Source organism: Aspergillus costaricaensis (genome assembly GCF_003184835.1).
Source record: "Aspergillus costaricaensis CBS 115574 unplaced genomic scaffold BO79scaffold_12, whole genome shotgun sequence".
NCBI classification, from domain to species: Eukaryota; Fungi; Ascomycota; class Eurotiomycetes; order Eurotiales; family Aspergillaceae; genus Aspergillus; species Aspergillus costaricensis.
This window is the reverse complement of record NW_020291812.1, coordinates 665,230-684,074: the sequence shown is the minus strand read 5'-3', so window position 1 is coordinate 684,074 and position 18,845 is coordinate 665,230. Positions and strand designations below refer to the sequence as shown.

General features: G+C 50.6%; 8 protein-coding genes across 8 annotated transcripts; 3 read left to right on the top strand and 5 right to left on the bottom strand.

The window, feature by feature from the left end:
* The first annotated feature begins 148 nt into the window (after window positions 1-148).
* Window positions 149-1,541, top strand: BO79DRAFT_9679 (Rag GTPase GTR1). Its single transcript, XM_025689823.1, has 2 exons — window positions 149-533; window positions 605-1,541. The coding sequence occupies exons 1-2, from the start codon at window positions 340-342 to the stop codon at window positions 1,410-1,412; spliced, it is 1,002 nt and encodes a 333-aa protein (XP_025540795.1). The 5' UTR covers window positions 149-339; the 3' UTR covers window positions 1,413-1,541.
* Window positions 1,526-1,950, top strand: BO79DRAFT_9644 (uncharacterized protein). Its single transcript, XM_025689822.1, has one exon. It carries the CDS (start codon window positions 1,639-1,641, stop codon window positions 1,903-1,905), a length of 267 nt encoding a protein of 88 aa, XP_025540794.1. The 5' UTR covers window positions 1,526-1,638; the 3' UTR covers window positions 1,906-1,950.
* On the bottom strand, window positions 1,951-2,334 carry BO79DRAFT_9643 (uncharacterized protein). The gene has a single exon (XM_025689821.1). It carries the CDS (start codon window positions 2,188-2,190, stop codon window positions 1,996-1,998), a length of 195 nt encoding a protein of 64 aa, XP_025540793.1. The 5' UTR covers window positions 2,191-2,334; the 3' UTR covers window positions 1,951-1,995.
* BO79DRAFT_208643 (AP-1 complex subunit mu) lies at window positions 2,112-4,638 on the bottom strand. The gene is made up of 7 exons (XM_025682434.1): window positions 4,607-4,638; window positions 4,301-4,524; window positions 4,094-4,222; window positions 3,695-3,924; window positions 3,141-3,630; window positions 2,696-3,067; window positions 2,112-2,560 (listed from the first exon to the last, which is right to left on the bottom strand). The coding sequence occupies exons 2-7, from the start codon at window positions 4,337-4,339 to the stop codon at window positions 2,480-2,482; spliced, it is 1,341 nt and encodes a 446-aa protein (XP_025540792.1). The 5' UTR covers window positions 4,340-4,524; window positions 4,607-4,638; the 3' UTR covers window positions 2,112-2,479.
* A 704-nt stretch (window positions 4,639-5,342) lies between these two features.
* Window positions 5,343-6,564, bottom strand: BO79DRAFT_193250 (mitochondrial 54S ribosomal protein mL57). Its single transcript, XM_025680963.1, has 3 exons — window positions 6,106-6,564; window positions 5,803-6,035; window positions 5,343-5,680 (listed from the first exon to the last, which is right to left on the bottom strand). Exons 1-3 carry the CDS (start codon window positions 6,491-6,493, stop codon window positions 5,525-5,527), a joined length of 777 nt encoding a protein of 258 aa, XP_025540791.1. The 5' UTR covers window positions 6,494-6,564; the 3' UTR covers window positions 5,343-5,524.
* A 3,597-nt stretch (window positions 6,565-10,161) lies between these two features.
* BO79DRAFT_208640 (succinate dehydrogenase cytochrome b560 subunit) lies at window positions 10,162-11,099 on the bottom strand. Its single transcript, XM_025682433.1, has 3 exons — window positions 10,961-11,099; window positions 10,812-10,902; window positions 10,162-10,676 (listed from the first exon to the last, which is right to left on the bottom strand). Exons 1-3 carry the CDS (start codon window positions 10,998-11,000, stop codon window positions 10,241-10,243), a joined length of 567 nt encoding a protein of 188 aa, XP_025540790.1. The 5' UTR covers window positions 11,001-11,099; the 3' UTR covers window positions 10,162-10,240.
* Window positions 11,100-13,035: 1,936 nt separating this feature from the next.
* On the top strand, window positions 13,036-14,486 carry BO79DRAFT_145110 (transaldolase family protein; the record flags this gene model as incomplete). The annotated part of the gene is made up of 7 exons (XM_025678414.1): window positions 13,036-13,112; window positions 13,155-13,203; window positions 13,265-13,393; window positions 13,465-13,573; window positions 13,666-13,897; window positions 13,985-14,324; window positions 14,424-14,486. 7 exons carry the CDS (start codon window positions 13,036-13,038, stop codon window positions 14,484-14,486), a joined length of 999 nt encoding a protein of 332 aa, XP_025540789.1.
* Window positions 14,487-15,201: 715 nt separating this feature from the next.
* Window positions 15,202-18,629, bottom strand: BO79DRAFT_227523 (Ran GTPase-binding protein LOS1; the record flags this gene model as incomplete). Its single annotated transcript, XM_025683883.1, has 4 exons — window positions 15,202-15,228; window positions 15,284-15,738; window positions 15,786-18,384; window positions 18,618-18,629. 4 exons carry the CDS (start codon window positions 18,627-18,629, stop codon window positions 15,202-15,204), a joined length of 3,093 nt encoding a protein of 1,030 aa, XP_025540788.1.
* Between the last annotated feature and the right edge of the window lie 216 nt (window positions 18,630-18,845).

Below are 18,845 nucleotides of genomic sequence, written 5' to 3'. Positions count from 1 at the left end.
TCCACCTTCAATGTCAGCAGCCCTGGGTGGACCGTGCGCTCTCCACGTGATGGGACCGGAACATTATTAATCCCGGGAAGAAGCTCATGCAATGACGCCCGGAAGGCTGGTCATCCGGCTGCTGCTGCTCCTTCTGTCCAACCAACCACCCTCGCCCATTCATTGCCTGTGGAGATCGTTACCTCCCTCGACTTGCAGGGTCCTACTGCATCCCATGGGCTGGAGGTATTTATGCGGATGCTAAATCCCACATCTCTTCACGGTTGCCATCCATCTGAACGATCACCAGCCCCGTAAGTGCGGGGTACGGTTAACGGATAGCTCCGGGGAACTGCCACAATGGATATGCGCAAGAAGAAGAGAAAGGTCCTCTTGATGGGCAAAAGTGGATCTGGAAAATCGTCGATGCGCTCAATCATCTTCAGCAATTATGTTGCGAAAGATGTCCGACGCCTGGGTGCTACCATTGATGTCGAGCACAGCCATGTCAAGTTCATGGGGAACCTCACGCTGAACCTCTGGGATTGCGGAGGGTAAGTCGCAGTCTCAGGCATTTCTCGAATCATTGCAGTGTCTAACCCGAAATGCTCTTTACCATAAACAGACAGGATGCATTCATGGAAACATATCTCGCGTCTCAGCGAGGGAACATCTTCTCCGACGTCGCGGTCCTGATCTACGTCTTCGACATTGAATCCCGCGAGGTCGAGCGCGATCTTGACACCTACAACGCCATCATCAACGCCCTGAAAGAATACAGTCCCAATGCCTACGTGTTCTGCCTTGTACATAAACTGGATCTCATCCAAGCCGAGCACCGCCAACGCATCTACGAAGAACGGTCCGCCTTAATTCGCAGTCGTTCGGAGCATTTCAGTATCGACACCTTTGGCAGTAGTATTTGGGATCAATCGCTCTACAAAGCGTGGGCCGGCATTGTCCACAAGCTTATTCCAAACTTGACTGTCATCGAGCGCTTCCTGCAGGCCTTCTCCAAGCGAATTGATGCCGAAGAAGTCATCCTGTTTGAACGGTCAACCTTCCTCACCGTAACTTCCGTTTCCTCAGAAGTAGGCGACTTGAACCCCATCTATGATCGCCATGAACGACTCTCCAACATCATGAAAGCCTTCAAGCACTGTGCGGCGCGGAACACTCACACAACCCCTGCATCTGCCGGGTTCGTTGTCATGCACACGAAGACTCCGCAATTCAACGTCTTTCTCGGCCGCTTCACGGACAATACATACATTTTTCTGGTTGTACCGCCGGGCGAGGCAGCCTACAATTGCGCCGTCCTAAACACCATGCTAGCTCGAGAGGGCTTCTCCAAAGCCGCCGCAACCGGTCACGGGGACGGATTCCCCCTCCCTGCGGCCGAATCCCCGGACAACAGCAACGGGACCCATTGATTTGACTCCTCGACCGGCCGCCACCGGCCATTATTCAAATCAGCCAAGCACTCCACCAAATATGAAAGGGAAAACGGACCCGTACGCCTTATGACGAAAAAGAAACGCAAAACAGCATCTCACTTCGCTGCACCCAACGAACCAATTACCTATTAGCCAGCGTCGCCTACACGGCATTCTAACCTACGAAAGCTATGAGCAGAAGAAATGTGTGAGTAAGTACGTAATGCAAAACCAAAACAAATCTGTTTTATTAAAAGACAAAGATACCCTACTTAGCATGCATGGCATTCTATATGTATGTATACTGTTCTTTCTTCTCTCTCTCGCACTTTCAGACTCTCCATATCATATCATATCATATCATATCATACCATATCGATCTTTCTCATCTGGATCCATACTTTTATTACTATTTGTAACATGCTGGTCCTTGTGTTCCACGGCTAGTGAAAAGTTATTGTCTTCATTTCCTTATGACTGTCTCCACTGACTCACTCACTCACCTGCTCATTGATGTACTTGTTTCTCACACATCTTCTCAGTCCATATCTATTGGTTCTATATTACATGGTCATTGCGTCTATATGTTGGAAAAAAAGAAAAGGATGAAGAAAGAGGAAGAAGACGAGGATGTGAGAGACCGGGAACCGCGGAATAAAAATGCAGCAATACATGGAACCATGGTATATACTACTAGCGGCAGTAAATACAAAGTATTGAAGTAGTAAATTTGGGTCGTTCCCTTCAATTGGTTCCAGTCCCGTGATCTAGACATTGCTAGTACTCACTAAGTGCGTAGTTATAAGGCAATGGCGAGGTTTCTGTGGTATATCATGTCACGTTCACGTTGCCTGAGGCCAAGAGAGAACTGCTTTTTGCAACATTCCTACTACTATCATATTGCCCGATGATCATGTGCCAGTGAACCCATCTGTACAAGGAGTACACTCCATCAATAGATAGATGATCCATGCTTGATGTAAAAAAAGGGAAGAAAGTATATCTATTGAATGAAAACTAGAGAAAAAAAGATATAGAAAGAAGAAAGAAAGAAACGCTTTAAATCATTGTACATCTGGCATGCGGACAGCAATGTCGCCTGATTGTGTTATATATCGCACCCATGGGAGAGAGGGGTATTGTAGCTGCATTCATCGGGTCATTCGTTAGCATTCATTCATGCATTCATTTCATTGCATTGTGCTTGTGTGACGAGACTGCCAATCCGACTGATGGTGGTCGGGGAGTCACGAGAGTTGACATGGGATAAATGGGCATACCTTAGGTTCCGTGATCTTCAAGTACCGGACTTGGATACCGCTAGTAGTGAAGTAAGGGATTTCGAATTTGACGTTGATCGGCCGCTTTGCCTTGCCCTGCCCGGTTCCACCCATGCTACCTCCGAAACCACCGGTCATGCCACCACCGTGCTCGTCGTCGCCCTTTACGGACGGCAGCCCCAGCTCTGCGCGCATGAGGAACTCCTTGCCTCCGCCGAACTGCTTGATCTTCCAGATGATGGCGGACTTCTCGGGCGCGTAGTGCACGGTTCCGATGTTGGTGCGGAAACGGGGGGAGTCGGCGTCTTCCGGGACTGGAACGAGGATTTCTACGTTGTTGGCAGTGCTGCGGCGCTTGAATTGGGCCTTGGCCTGTTAGGGAGAGATGGTGTTAGCTTGGTCGTTTTGTTTCTCTTGATGGGTATAGGTGGAGTATTGGCCGTACCTTCAACATGTACTCCATGCGCGATCCAGAGTGCGATTCCACCAGACATTCCACCCAAATCAGGGGCTTGACTTGGGTGTTCAACCGGTAGCTCATCAGCTCGAATTCGCCATCCGGGGGAATGAAGCTAATGGTGCGGTCATTTTCGAATCGAGAAAGACGGACACACTGGTGGAACTTGACGTCCTCCATCTCGACGGCCTTTCCTCTCGTTGCGCGACCCGTGGTCTCGAACATGACCTTGTCGTTCAAACCCAGACGAAGTTCCGGCATACCACTCAGATAACACTTCATCTTGATAGCTCCGAGAATCTCCGATCGCAACACGTTACCAGACGCGGACACGAGGAGGTTAAGGGACTCCACAACATCAAGGAAGACTTCGTTCTTGCGGTACCGGATACCCTCACTTCGCCATGACACGGCATTGGTGACAGCAATGGGTGGTCGGGCTTGGATCTCCAGCTTGTGTGATTCTTGGGTAATGTATCTGCCATGGACTCGTTAGCTGTGATCCTCCATCGCTCCTGGTCGCATAGATGGGCCCGTCATACTCTTGCAATATCTTGCTCTCCGTCGTCTGCGGGTAGCCAAAGTCCATCATCTCATCAAGCAATTCATAAATGATGACAAAGTTATCACGGATACTCTCCTCCTCCAGTACCTTGAAGTATTCCGTGAATACCTCCACGATCTTGTGTAGGAAAAGGAGAATCTCGGTGGCATTGGTGTTCTTCTTGGTCAGGGCAAGGATGTAAAGGTTGCTGTGACGGATGTAGAGGTACTAGACAAGTCGTATTCTCAGCAATTGACCTCCTTTATTCTGCGTTCCTTTCTGAGGATGCGCGCAGGGCTGATGTGGGAGATGGTAGACACAGCGGGTTGCGGGGAAACGGCGGGGGGTAGATGCAGGTGCGCCGCCGCAGCCACAAGTCGGAGACACAAATACGTACGTTAATTCCTTCGTGGGAAAAGCACGGAGCTACGGCGGAGCTCTCTTCTTCGGCGTCACTAAGGAGGATGGGAAATTTCTCGACTGCGGACATGGGGATGTCTCCGCGGTAGTTTCGGGCTAGAAGGGTCTAAATAAACGGTCAGGTTCCAGGGGATCACGGCGGAATTGTTCGTGACAGCGCAACCTTCCACGGGGGGTTTCATACCTTGCCCTTGAGATCGAGAAAGAAGATGGCCGACGCCATCGCGAGGGTATTCGAAGGGAGGTCGTGGGTGGAAGAGTAAGGTGGAGGTTAAATGGCGCGAGTATCGAGGAGGTGAGTCGGGCAGGTACTGGAGGACTAAATGGGGCGGGAGGCTCCTGGGCGAGATTCAACGGGAGAGGCCAGCGAAACCACTAGTTCAACATGCTGGACTTGCGGGGAGGTAGCTGTGGGACAGTGTGCATTAGAGATAGCTCAGAAGCACGTTGAAATTGGGGAAACTGTAAAACCCAGAGCCGGAGAACTCACAGGAAGCTGCAGAAGGAGGAGGTCTTGGCCGACGTGCCTGCGATGAGACTGGAAGGGAACGAATATCATGCAAGACTAAGACTGACTTGAACTGATGATGCGGCCATCGGGGATGCTCTGCCTTTCCGCGTGGTATTGTTCTATACACAATACACCGCCAGACAAAGAGCTTGTGGCGGGGTAACTTACCTTAACCTGGTCACATCAGTGTATCAAAGTGTATCAATGCCTCAGGGGTCTCTAATCAAAGCGCTAAGCCTATTCGAGAGATCCGGCCAGTCCAGATCTCCACTAGACCTGATGAAGCCTAGCGCTGGTCACGCGCGCAGAATATATTTCGGCCGTCGCAAGCGAATTCTCTTCCTCTTCTTTTCTTTTCTTTCTTTGTACCATACGCCCTTCCTAGACAGTGCAAGGCAGCTCAAATTGCTTTTTTGTGATTTCTGGGTTCTTCCGTGACATTCTGTCGTGGAGTTCCTGGTTTTTCATTGCTGACTTTGCGATACAAAGGTGCGAAGACTAGGCATCGTTTATACGAGGGTTCCATAAGAGCTGGCCGGGTATTTTGCTTACTGTTACCCGGGCGGTGTCAGAGGAACCGTACATACTTTTGGATATCTACTTTATTTGTTAGGAAATTTGATAATGGCATGCCATGCGAACCGAATCCTGAAGATCCCATAGACATACAAGTGTAGTAAATGTAAGAGAGAAGACAGAACTTCCGGTGGTATTTGCAGTCACTATATAAGACAAGTCGTAGATAAAAATACATAATATATGGCGGATGAAGGAAAGCCCCAACACATACACAGAACATCCAGGGCACAAAGAAAACAAGGGGAAGGGGAAAAGAGAAAAGGAAGTAACGCCTTGAAAATGCACCTGCGGCCATTTCCCATGAATCAATCACCCAACTCAAGCCGCGATCTTAAATCCCAGAGGTGCTAATATGCGCTCACGGGCCACCTTGTTCGCAACAGCATTGCCCTTCTCCAGGGAGATGGCACCAATCACAGCGTACATCGTGTGGGCGAGAACGAGGTCCATTCCAGAGCTTTCGAGGTTGTTGGGCTACACGTGAACACACCGCTGTTAGCAGGGGATTCAATTGACCGACTGGCGAGACGATATCAGAAGCCCAGCAGCGCAAGGCGTTCGAATATCGTTTCAATGCATGGGACTCCTAGACTCACCTTCCGAGGGCACCATCTCACAACTCTCTGCATGTCATACTTGTGAGCCAATTCCGACAGCTTCGTCTTGCTCGTAAGGAAGCTCTTCGTGTTGTAGTCGAGGTTGTCCAGGCTATCCAAAGCCGGGTGAGTGAAGGGGACCCGGCCATACGCATCGGGGGTGGCAGAGTTAGCAGCGTTGCTAGGACTCTGAACCAGAGCCAACGAAGCCTGCAGCTGAACAATACGCTTGCCTGTGTACAACCCCATCCGGATTAGTATCCAATTCTGTTACCATTCATTGCACAGCAATATTTGACATACCCAGGAAGGCCAAACGGTCATTGAAACCTCTCCGGCCCTGGTCAAAACTCTTGTGTGTCACTGCGAGCCACTTGGTCTCCTCCGAGAGCATCTTGTCACCGTCGTTTCCGAGCATGAGGATGTAGAACCGGTCCAGAACCTTGGGGTCAGAGTTCACGGGGAACTCGGGGCGGTTGGAGTTGAGTCTCAAGGAGAACGGTGCTTTGGCACGAGGCGGCGTGTACGACCACCGGGGCTTGTCCGCATGCTTGACTGCTGCATCTTCGGTGGCCGTCGAGAGTCCTCGCCGCGGAAGGAGACCGGCTGCGATCGAGTTGGGACGAGCGAGGGAGCGGCATGCGGAGCAGGAAGCGGTCCTGACCGCGCGAGTCGATAGTACGGAAGCCATTGGAGAGAGGAAGGGCCGGAATCCGGAGTGGTGGGTGAGAGGGAGGAGGTCGCCAGGCCGGGTCTTTTTCCACGATTGATGGCGGCCATCAATGATAATAATTCCTTTGGAGGAGGAAGAATTCGGAGACGTGGCGCTAGTCCCGATCAGGATAGCCGCTCAGTTCTCCGGCTCGCCCGCCAAATCTGTAGTTTCAAACAATGGATAGAGAGCCACCCTATGAAACCAACCTCTATATCGATTCATGACAATTATTTCAGTACCATCAACTGTGTTTCAATGATCAGGCACCTTTGCCTACCAGTTACTACTCGGAGCCCATCCCCATTCTATCCGGTGCGCTCGAGCCATCAACACCTTAGCCGTATGGATCTAGAACAAGAGCATCGCTTCACAAAACTTGGAATCGGTGGTAATGTGTAGGCTAATTGTTGTACGGGAGGCCCATGCAACTACTTTACATATTATTCAAGACCAACTATCAGTCGTCGGTGACGAGTGTCGCGAGGAGACACGGAAAAATACATGCCACCAACTGCCAAACTTGACTCCCGCATTGACTTCCCCAAGAGCAACAGTATGCACTGTAAGGCAAAAGGCAAGGATGCACCATAGTACCAAGTGAGCAAGACTGTTGGAGGACAAGCCATGCCTCACGGGAAGCGCGCCAGCCTAAAGCATATTTGCCGTCTGGGCTCCCGTTGTACAGCTCGCGGGAACCAGCCAGAAAAGTACTAAATGACTAACAGTTTCCATAATGCTTCTATTCAGAAAGGAGACGCTGATCTGTAGGTACCTGGCCATAACCTGCGGCGCGGAATTCTACACCGCAAAGTTGAGCGGCAACTAGTTTCCCTTCATATCCTTGTCAGCATGTGTGACATGCAAGCACTGGAGACCCGGCCGATGGTACTTATGTGCAATTGTTGTAGCACTCGTGTCCCGCCATTCCCCGATTATTGTGTGCATCATGTCGCTCAAAAATGTGGTATGTCTGAGCGTAGAATCAGCTTATGCTTCATTCGGCAGTTGTTCCATGAGCCCAGTCGCCACCGCAGTGTTGAAATATGAGACTGTATTGGCGAAATCAGGACAGATGGTGACTATCTCATATTGCTTCAGTACCATAGTGGCATGTGAATATAAGATGGCATAAGATTGAGGTACGGATCACACCTCTGGAACATGGCAATGAGGGTCATCGCAAGCCGGCCATGTACCTACCGTCTGACATCCATGCCTTATCCTGTGGTCTTCGCATGGGATTAGGGCTGGAATTAGAACAGACACAGCAATTCTTTTTTCATGCGAAATGGGATTGAGGGACCATTTGCTCTCGAATCTTTCCGAATAAGGTGGTTCAGACCCTTATGCTCACTCTTTTGAGGGACCTAGCCTGTTGCTGCGTTTAACCAAAAGCCTTCTATTGTGTCTAGAGTGGCATTGTGCAAGGATAGTACGTGTCAATTGCGGCAAGACGCCAGTTACTAAGGCAATGCACCGTGCCTCAGTGCGTCGCTTTGCGGTCGTCGGCAGCAATTCATTGCGCATCCGATTCGACGCACTGCTTGCCGCGGGGAGGCAGTCCAATGCAGTCCCTGCAACAAACAGGGCTACTCCCCCGCTTTCCTGAATCTTCAACATTCTTGGAGTGGCACAAGGCTCAGAAATGAATCCACGTGCTTACTGCACTGTGCCTTGTATTCCAGTTCCATAACCTGGACTCTTCCGTATCTTTGCTGGCTACCACTCTATTTCATTTGTTGACCGCTCGTTTAAGGATCTTTTGAGCTCGCCAGCCCCGGCTATCGTTCGGGATGAATTGGCTAGGAATACCCAGAATGGTAAATGGGAAATAAGAGCATAGTAAGAATGGTCGAGGGGCGAGCGAAACATGTAATCTGCATAATGTCGGCACTTAGGTCCCTATTCGTTCTCAGCACACTGACTTTATCAGCTGAGTAGTCCAGTGTATCAGTAAGTTTGCTTGGACGGATGGCCCCCGCGTTTGATCATTTGCACCAAACAGTAGTATCCCTGGGCTCGGATATCAGCAGATAATGCTGCTTGGTCGTCACGGTGCAATATCAAACGACCATCCGTGATCTCCCAAGGTACTTGGAATCAGAGCGGCAATGAATAAACACTGTAGACTATGACGGATAAGATTACCCAACAGAGGATCGCGGTAATGAGAATCGGCGGGTGGCAGCTCCCGTTTGGCAATTTAGTGGGGTACAGTATATCATGAAAGTCCGGGCATAGAAGTCCTGCATCCGTTTTCGAATGTAGTGGACCGTGAAGTTTTAAGTCTTCCGTACGCTCGGGGATTGCAGCCCGGAGTCTCCAGCCGTCGGGTAACCAGCAAAAAACATGTCTTCTGTAAGATCACGCTACGCACTAGATTTCGTCAGTTCGTGCTCAAGGAGGTAAAACATGGAGCAATTGGTCGAAACATATAACGTAGCGTACGCTGTTTAACATGACATACCACCAAACATCCGTCGGGCCCTTGCAGAAACGGCAAAAATCCCATCGAGATCCGGCGATAGCCATGAAGATCACCGTTAGACCATCGGAAGTGTCATATCCACGCGGTTCCTCACTGCTGGTAGGACGTTGATCGGTATGGCGGTGTACAACTCAGAGGCATCCTTCGGACCCAGTGCTGGGTTCTGGGGCTAGTATTTAATGCGGGATGTTAGCCAACTCACACCAAGAGAAACAGCTCATATTCTACCCCGTTGTCATCTGCTCCTTCATTGATCTTGCGGCATATCAACAAATCCTTCATACTTATACTCACACAACTGCACCACCTTGTACCTTTATCAGACCAGCCGCTGCTAAAACTGTCTTGTCAATTGACCTCCATGTTTACTGAACGAAGATATTGCGTCATGTATCGCGCCCATTTTGATTTCATACTTGAGGACATCCCTCGGCCAATCTGGAGTAGCTGCGAGGATGTCGCACCAATTCCCTATTCGGTGCATGATCCACCCTCGCCGGGCCCTATACCTCCTAATCCGCCCCCGAGCCCTGCATGATCTTCGATTGTTCAAGACTGGTTCTTTTCAAAGGACAGCGCAAACTAGTAGAGAAGGTAAGTTTATAAGCAACAACCTACCCCGCGATGCTGAGTACGTTCTGACAAATCTGCAATAGAACGTGATGGGAAGGGAATGAAATGTGCAGTGCACCATTGAATCAAAATCTTGACATCGTTATCAGGCGAAGGCAAGAAAGGGAGAATATCCTTGAGACATGTCAACTGCCAGGCTCTCAAGCCAAAGTCATGGGGGAAACGGACATAGAGGCGTGGCGGATTGCTTTTAATTTTGTCCTTTGATTTGAGGAGTTCACGGAGTAGAATGCACACTAGACAATGACACGGCCAGTTTCTGCATAAGAGCCATAACAGTCATGACCTAAGATTGCGTAGATCTCCAAACTCATGGCTTTAGGACATACCTATCGACAAGTACATTCCGTGAAATCAAGGCCATCGCTCCGCCTTCCCTCCGGGCGGTTGTAGGGGGTCACGGCTAAGGCATTAGTCTTTGTTTCAAATATCTCCTACATGCCGATAAATTCCACGGCTTGAACAGTTGAGACGGAGCTCAGAGTTCTGGGTGAGAAGATGTGAAGTTTAATCCAAAAACAGTCGTCAATTGACTGGTATAAAATATATTGCACGAAAACAATTTTAAAACACGACAGAAATCAGAGGTATGTCACAATAGTTCACAGGAAAGCAAGAATGAGAGCGCTAAGAGTACTCAGACCCACCACAGTCCAGCCGGACTTGATGACCTGGGCGTTGGTAAGACCAGCACCAGTATCCCAAATCAAGTGGCGCACTCCGTTCATGCAGTGGTAGGTGAAAGGCAGGGCCATGGTAGTCTTCAGGGCAACCTTGGCGACAACAGGGAGAGCGGCGAAAGCGGCGGCGGCGGAGGCAGAGCCCAGATCCCAACCGAGCATGGGAGAGGCGAGGTAGGCAGAGGCATAGAGGTAGAGACTTCCGGACAGCGCAATACCGGTGATACGGTGGATACTACTGCCGATCCATGTGATCTGGGGACGGTAGATGCTAAGGTGGGGAGAGACGGGGCGGTTGAGACGCTGCTGGGCGAGGAGCTTGGTAGGGTCGGAGGAGTTGGAGGAGGTAGCAGCGTGTCTGCATGAGAACATTAGCAATCCATGTTCCGCCTCCACTTAGCGACATTCGCTTCATGACGTCGAATTCGATATCGCGAACCCCTCCCAAGTCGAAAGTCGCATCTGTGTATTCCAATCACGCATAGTAGCTCACCTAGTCTGAACGGCTCTTCCGAGAGCAACAGCAGCCGGGGAAACCGAGTTCATCAAAGACCAACGCAGGGCGTAGGGCTGCTGAACGGCAACTGCAACATTGAGGTCAGTGTCGCGCGATCAGCTAAAGAGGATGAAGTAAGTACGTACGCCGCCGCAGCGATTGTTGAGCAACCTTCTGAGAGAGCATGATGAAATTGATAACCTCAAGGAATGGTGAGAGGCTGAATCAGGCACACGAAGCTGACCGTCGTCGTCGTAGTCGTCCAAGAAGAAAGTAGCCTCGAACTGCCGACTCGCTCGTAACGCTTCGGAATCACGGGACGGACAACCTCGGGTTCACCTCCCAGTCACGGGACTTCACCCGATGCCCCGAAAACAGCCAATGAGCAGCCGTGCATTACCACTCGGAAGATCCATCTTCCATCTCCTCACCGCCCGCTAGTTCCGGCTTTTCGACTTTTGTGTGTTTCTCCCGTCGCTTTCTCTTCCTCTTCTTTTTTCTTCTCTCCCAAGGGTCTCCGCCCACGTTGTCTACCATTCGGGATGATGTCGACGTGCTTAGCAGGGCCTCACTGGTTCGGCATTCTGTCGTGACCGCCGAGGTCAAATGAGATACCTGAGAAGGAGCTGTCCCGTCGTTAATCGCCCATTCTTCTCTATCCTATGAGATGGAAGGGTTTCATATCAGGGTCACATGACTGTAGGATTCGCTACGAATTCGCGTAGAACCAGCCTTTTAAGGCCTCGTGTAGAGCAAGCATCAAAGCTATAATGTAGCTTGGAACATGGACGCCGTCGCTGAGATTTGGGAGGTCTTCCGCTTAGATGACAGGGGTTCGATAAAACTCGCTGAACGGTCATGTACTTGCTACATTGCTTGTCAGTGATTGCTGCTGCTGTCTCGGCTCGATTTTGTTAAGCCCTCAACGTCTGTTTTCAAGGCAGACATCCAAACATAACTGCGATGTTGTGCGAGTGCAGAAAAGGCTTGCCAAACAAAAGCCCTGCAGTTAGTGGGAGAGCTCATTTGACAAGCGAGAGAAGGCCAGTCAATAATTACCTGAAGGCCATAGGGTGCTCAGCAGGCCCATCCATAAGCTCATCACAGCAACCTGCGATTTCTATCACGTTCAATATACAGAACTCTCGATCCCATGATCATGTTGTTGTCGCTTATCGAGCTTATCAAATGTCTTCTCCATAAGAGGCCTGATGTTCAGACCGGTAGTAGCCAAGAGAGATGATGTCTAATATATATCAACGGCTGAGGAAAATCATACAGAGAAAACGTGCTAGTATTCTTTCATTCCGCAGTAATATGAAGGCAGCTGATTCCAATGTAATTGTACAAGCGTTTGCTTCATAGTCATAGTCGATGCTCTCGCCTCATAAAACTGAACTTCCAGTCACTATCTCTAAATAAGCCCCAAGTAGCATGTAAGAAGTCTTCTCAAAGCCGGGGCAAGTGCGGGGAGAGTCCCGCAGCAAAATGATCATGGCACGCTAAACTCTGACAACCTCAACTAGTCTACAATTCTATTTAGAACCCATAACATTGTTCGGAGCATGCAAAAATATTGGTTGTTGAGATCTCAGGCGATAGGAACTATTGGGGCGGTGTATGGACAAGGAAAATGAGGAGTTGTGGTCATACAGTTGTCAACAGTATATCTATAGACAGGTAAGCTACAACCGACCACCACCAAGTTGCAAGTACTCCTGGCGATCGATATGCTCGCAAACCATGTACTGGTACTGGAACAAATTTTAAAAAATCATTATCTGTGTACCTTCCGTAGCACTTGGCTGACAACTGTCGATCAATATGTCTATCCTGGAGCTTAACCTCGCCTTACCCTTAAATGACAGGAGGCTAGTCAGTGATGTATCTATCCTACGGACATTCTCCGTAGACATCGGTATTCTCTCCCGACCAACCCTCCGACCACCAAGAAGGTCGGAGAAAGAGACTCTCGGCCCGAAAGCGTCCAAGGAATCAATAGTATAAAGCAATTATTTAGGCTAAATAAATGAAATGGCATGAGGGGAGGTTTACGAGGCATGCTTATCTGATCTTCCCCTCCTCCCCTCCATGCCCAGCCCATGTAGTTCGTATTTCAATAGATATCTTCATCTCTTCAACTCTCCAATACCAAGATATCATAGCTTCATCATCCAAATCATCATTCAACAATCCACCATCCGACAGTACAGCATTCACCATGACTATCCAAACTGGACTCGACTACATCCGCTCTCGCTCCATTGTCGACTGCGACACCATGGACGAGCAAGGCACGTATCTTGCTTCATGCACCTCCACTATCTGCTAACATACAAGCACAGTTGCCAAAACCCTTGGTCCTTTCCACGACTGCACCTCCAACCAGGTATACACCTACTATCCACTCTACTCACCCCCTCCTTACCACCAAGCTAACAACACCACAGGCAATAGCTTACAACGAACTCACTAAGCCCGAACATGTCGAGCTTCTCCAATCCTCTCTCACCAAAGCCAAAGCTTTCATCCAAGAATACCCCGGTCTAACCATCGAAGAACTCGCCGTCGAGATAGCAGTGCGTACAGCTTCCCTTCGTCTTCTCAACACCATCAACTCACCACAACTATATATAACTTGACTTACTAGATGATATCCCTCTCCCTAAGAATCGCACCCCACATCACCGGTCACATCCACATCCAAACAAACCCCTACTACTCCTACTCCACCGAAAAGACCATTGTCAACGCCCTCCGTACGTCCATCCATTCCTCCATATATCCCCTCTACATACACACAATAGAACAACAAATCACCACTAACTCCACCCCCCAAACCACAAAACAGGCATAGTCAACCTAACCCACCACCTCTCCCCCACCCACCCGCAATCCCGCATCTGCATCAAAATCCCCAGCACCTGGGAAGGTCTCAAAGCATGCCAAGTCCTCGAACAAGCCGGGGTGCGAACCCTCGCCACAACCCTCTTCACCATGCCTCAAGCCATCCTAGCAGCAGAAGTAGGATGCACGTACATCGCACCATACGTGAACCAACTGCGAGTGCATTTCGAGCCGGGGTAGATATCACCCTCCCTATTACCCCCCTCCCCCCATAAACCCACACAACTATATCCAGTAGTACTAAATGAAATTGAAAATCACAGCTTCAAAGACCCCTCCCCCCTGCTACACTTCAGCGCCCTAGTCCAGAAATACTACGTCTCCATCGGATTCCCAACACAGGTATTACCCGCTAGTTTGACGTCCACGAACGAGATCTTCGCCTTGGCGGGCGTGCAGCATATTACGATTGCTCCTGGGTTGTTGGAGGAGTTGACGAAGCCGTGGGAGGGGAATGTACCGGTAGAATCGCTGTTTGAGTCCCCTGCTGTGGTGGAGGGGGCTGTGCCTGGGAAGGAAGTGTCGTATGTGGGTGATGAGGCGGGGTATCGGATTGCGTTTACGAGGGATGCGAATGGGTTGAGTGAGGAGAAGTTGACTCAGGTGAGTTTGGTCAAATTTTTCATTGTTTGGTTTGGTTGGGGGGATGAGGTGGTTGGGTTGTTGTTGGTGTTGATGCTAATGGGTTGTACTACTGTCTAGGCTGTGAATATTTTCTGTGATATGCAGGATAAATTGGTCCAGGTTTTTAAGGGGTTGAATTGAGTAGGAGGTAGCACTGAGATAGTACCTACTAGCTATGTCATTGATTAGGACAATAGGATACTCTACAATCAATCAGACCAAACATACATCTATCTATCCTGATAACCTTTGTTCTCTTCTACCTACCTACCTATCTACCTACTTCCACCACACCACCCCCTCACCCGCTTTTAACCAAGCAAATCAATCGAACTAACTTTCTAGGTACTTAATAACGATCTAGCCAGCCCACCAACCAACCAACCAACCAGCAACCCACCCTCAACAAAGCAATGGAGAGAAAGCAAAGCAAAGCAGCATACAGGCACGCAAACGGACTTGGGAGTCTGGGTCTGAAAACGCCTGCTCATGCAATATAAAATGCCATGCCAAAATGGATATAGGAAAGGGGGATAGAAGAAAAAAAAAAGAAACACTATATACCTTTTTTTTTATCATCCTTAATTCCGAAACAGACAAAAGCCGCATACAAATAATTCAAGCAGAATGGAAAGCAGACAGACGGACATATGGATAGAGAGATAGAGGACAGGAGGGATATGTGTGTGGGTGTCGGCGATAAGAGCTTCAGTGTGTGTGTGGGTGAATGTTTTGTAAATGGTCACATGAGAACATCAGTCATCAAACCAAACCGTGGGGGAATCTAGGACTGAAACAAATGATCGGATGGGTAAAACAAATGAAAATGTTAAGATAAGATGAAAAGACCACAACATCATGCGCTCAATCGCTGGATAAAGGACTGTCGGGACCGTTAGCAAGTCTAAAGCGTTAGATATGTGGGTATAATCACATACCGGGAAGAACTGCCGGAATCCCTTCATGTCCAGCCGGCCCAATGCTCCCACAAACTCCTCCACCAAGTCAGCTCCCATTCCCATTCCTGGCAACTCGCGATCCCGCAAGTACTGGAGGTACTCCATTCCTGTCTTGGCGTATATCGTGCGCTGCAGACCTCCTGCTTCGGCGAGGACCTGCTTGGCCTGTGCATCCTTCGAGTTGAAGGACGGGGTTGCGGGCAGCGCCCAGCACAGAGGCGACAGCCGGGTGATCATGAACTGACCAAATCCTGGCAGTGCTTGTTGCTGGGCTGCCGCACCATTCGCACCCTCCGGCGCAATGTCGGGCCCGCCCCAAGAGCTGCCCATCTTTGACAGGACCGAGAACGCCATCTTAGCAGTAGTGAAGTCCTCAATGTCCTTGGCGAAATGCTCGATAGTACCGATGACCGTTTCGAACATGGGTTGGTTCCCTAGTGTCGTTAGTTGTGATTCTAGTATCAGAATCAATGAAACTTACGCTCGCTAATGATAACGGCCCCAAGCTCGTTGTTCAGGACCGCCAGCAGGAAGTTGAGGTATTCCCGCTTCAGCTCGGCCAGCTGGACCTCGTCATCAGTGCCGGTCGGGGCGTCTGCAATGCCAGAGAACACCCGCTGCAGGAATGGGGTCAACAGCGCATCTAGGATAGAGTAGATCTCCGCCTTGAAACCGAAGATGACTTGATCCAGCAGTCGCAGGAACAGAGCCATCTCATCCCGGGAGGACGTCTGTGTGAGCAGACCGTCAATCCACCGCGGCAGCTGGGGCAGGATGCGGGATCCCAGAACGCCAATAAGGCGCGAAAATGCAAACCGAGCAGCTGTTCTGACATTGAAGGATGTCTTCAGCGACTCCAGCGCGACGAGAGTAGCCTCGGAGACCTGCATGAACGCCTCCGAGACTTCAGGTGCAGGCAACGAAGCGGGGGAGCTGGTTCCCGGCATCCAGTCGGAGAAGCCTCTGGCAAGCGTACCCAGTGCCATGATATCGTGGTGTATCTGCAGTAAAGCCCGCTCATCATTGGCCTTAGCCGGGGCCAGGTTCTTCTCCATATCCATGAAGACGGGGTTCAACACAGACTGTGCGTAGAGGACCTGCTTGTCAGCGGGAACAGTCGGGGTGGAGCAGATGATGCCCACGGCCTCGAACAGGTACAGCTGGCTGTTAAAGACAGCATCGGCCGACCCCTCGTGGTCCTCTGAGGACATCTCATCTCCATCCGAGCCTTCAGTAGGCAACTCAGCGTTGATCACGAGCAAGTCGCCCAACGCCTCGACGACGGTCTGCGCCACATTTCCAACATGGGTTCTGAGTTGCTTTACCAAGCGCTGGAAAAGGTACCATGACCGTGTCTTCACCTTCTTGACCGGGTGATGAACAAGTTGGAGGAAGCTCTCTAGCACGGTCGGAATCAGATGGGTGTGATACTGGAAGAAGGAGCTGTAGCGAACACAGATCTCCATGTACTGCAACTGGGTGGCTGGGTGGGTGAAAGACCGGATGTCTGACTCGACCATCTTCAACATCATACCGACCAACCTCTCCGCGGCCGCGTTGTTAGGAACTCCCTTGTTGTACAAGCTGCCTGCCCTAACGGCAACCTCGCCGAACAAGAACATCTCATGGAGAGCCAGGTCCAAGTCCCGCCAGTCGAGCTGAGCCCCCGATTGACGCAAGCTCTCGAATGTGTTTCCCACAACCTCCGAGACAGCCTCCATGCAGAGCTGCTCGTTGACGCTTGCGACGATCTGCTGCAGCACGCCCAGGCGCTTCCGAAGTTCCTGGAATTCTGCCTCGTCTGTCTGATCGTCTTCGTCACCCCAGGATGAGGTCTCATCGTAGCGCATCTTGGCGATGATGGCTTTCAGAATGGGAAGCAGGATGGATGAATGTTGTTCGGCCAGGGCAGGGTTGACCTTGGCGATCTTCCGCAGATAGGACAGGAGGTCGCTCACGCAGGGGATCACAGTCGAGCAGACTTCATCGTATTCATCGGAGAAGTATCTCAGAATATGCGGCAAGAAGGCCTGCAGCAGACCGGTGGCTTTGGCATTGCACTCGGCCGTGACGGTGTCCTGCTCCAAAGCCCGTACAATATCAATGACGGTAATGTTGACTAACTTGGCCACCGTTTCCGCCAGGTCAGTATCGTACTTGAAGGTAAACCTGTTATCATGAAGAGGGGGGCTGTTCGAGAGCTGAGTAACAATAGTATCGAGATTCAGGAAGATGATCATATCCATCTTATCTTCTGGCTTCATCTTCTTGCCGATAATTTCCGTGAAGACGTCAACCGCCGCATCGCGCACCTTCTCTTCTCCTTCTCGGAGCCCCGCCTTCTGCGCTCGACCGAGCTGCTGGAACAAAAGGTCCAGCATGGTCTGGTTCACCACAAGACCGATATCGATCCAGCTGACCCAGCTGCCGACCGCCCTCAGGGACATCTCGACGATCGTATCATTTCCGTCCCGCCATTCGGACAAGATCTGCTGCCACGAGTTGGCAATTTTCTGCATGTCGCGCGAGCGAATCAAATCCTTGAGCAGGTTGGCCTTGTCCTGCTCGGCGCGGGACCGAGACACAAGCACGTCACCAATTTCCTCATGGATCGCATTGATGACACGCAGGTAGAAGACAATTCCGAGCGGGTTGTCGTGGCTCGTGCTGGCCGAACTCTTGTATGTGAGGCTGAGGAGGTCGTCGAAGAAAGTCTCCCAGCCATTGCCGTAGAGAGCTGAGAAGAGGAAGGTGATGGTCTGGGCGATCTTGTTTTGGATACTGGTCGGATCGGGGGTAACGTTGTCCTGACCGTACACCTGGCGGAGATAGGCCATCAGGCCGTCCCGGACATAGCCCAACGCCTGGGGGTCAATGAAACCCGCCTGGGCCGCACTGTTGACCACTTCCAACGCCACATGCCGTATGATCTCGGAGTATTGCGGAGTCTTAGTGAAAAGGGTAAGGCAGACCTGCCATCCGGAGGGATCGGTGCGGAGTTGGTTCAGGTAGTCGAAGGCCTGAGCCTTAAGAGTTTGGTCGGAGGTTGGGTTCCCGGCGATTTCAATGGCATTTGCTACCTACACGGGGGAGGGTCAACGAGAGGTCGACGGAGGGGGAAACATGGGAATGAGGGGAAATATGAGAGGGGGGAGAGGGGGATATAAGAAAGGGGAGGAGGGGGTAGGATGGAGGGGAAGAGAGATCGGTGGTGGGGTGTGGGCTGAACAGAAAAAGAAAAAAAAGCGAGCAAAGGTAAAAGAAGACAAAGACCAAAATAGGGTCAATGTATAGACTAGGGACAGCAGCTTACCTGCTCTTCCATCTTCGACCAGCCGGGCTGCCTTCAGAGTCGCAGGACTCGGAAAGCAATGAGGGTGAGGGGGAGGGATCAAGGAACGATGGAGGTGGTTGTTCGGTCAAAATGCAGATGGCGGCGGAGAGTCATAGCAGAACAGAACTAGTCGCAGAGGCCAGCCTATTGAGCCATCACTAGTGCGTTGGAGCAAGTGGATTCTTCCTTCGGCGTCAGACCCAGTCA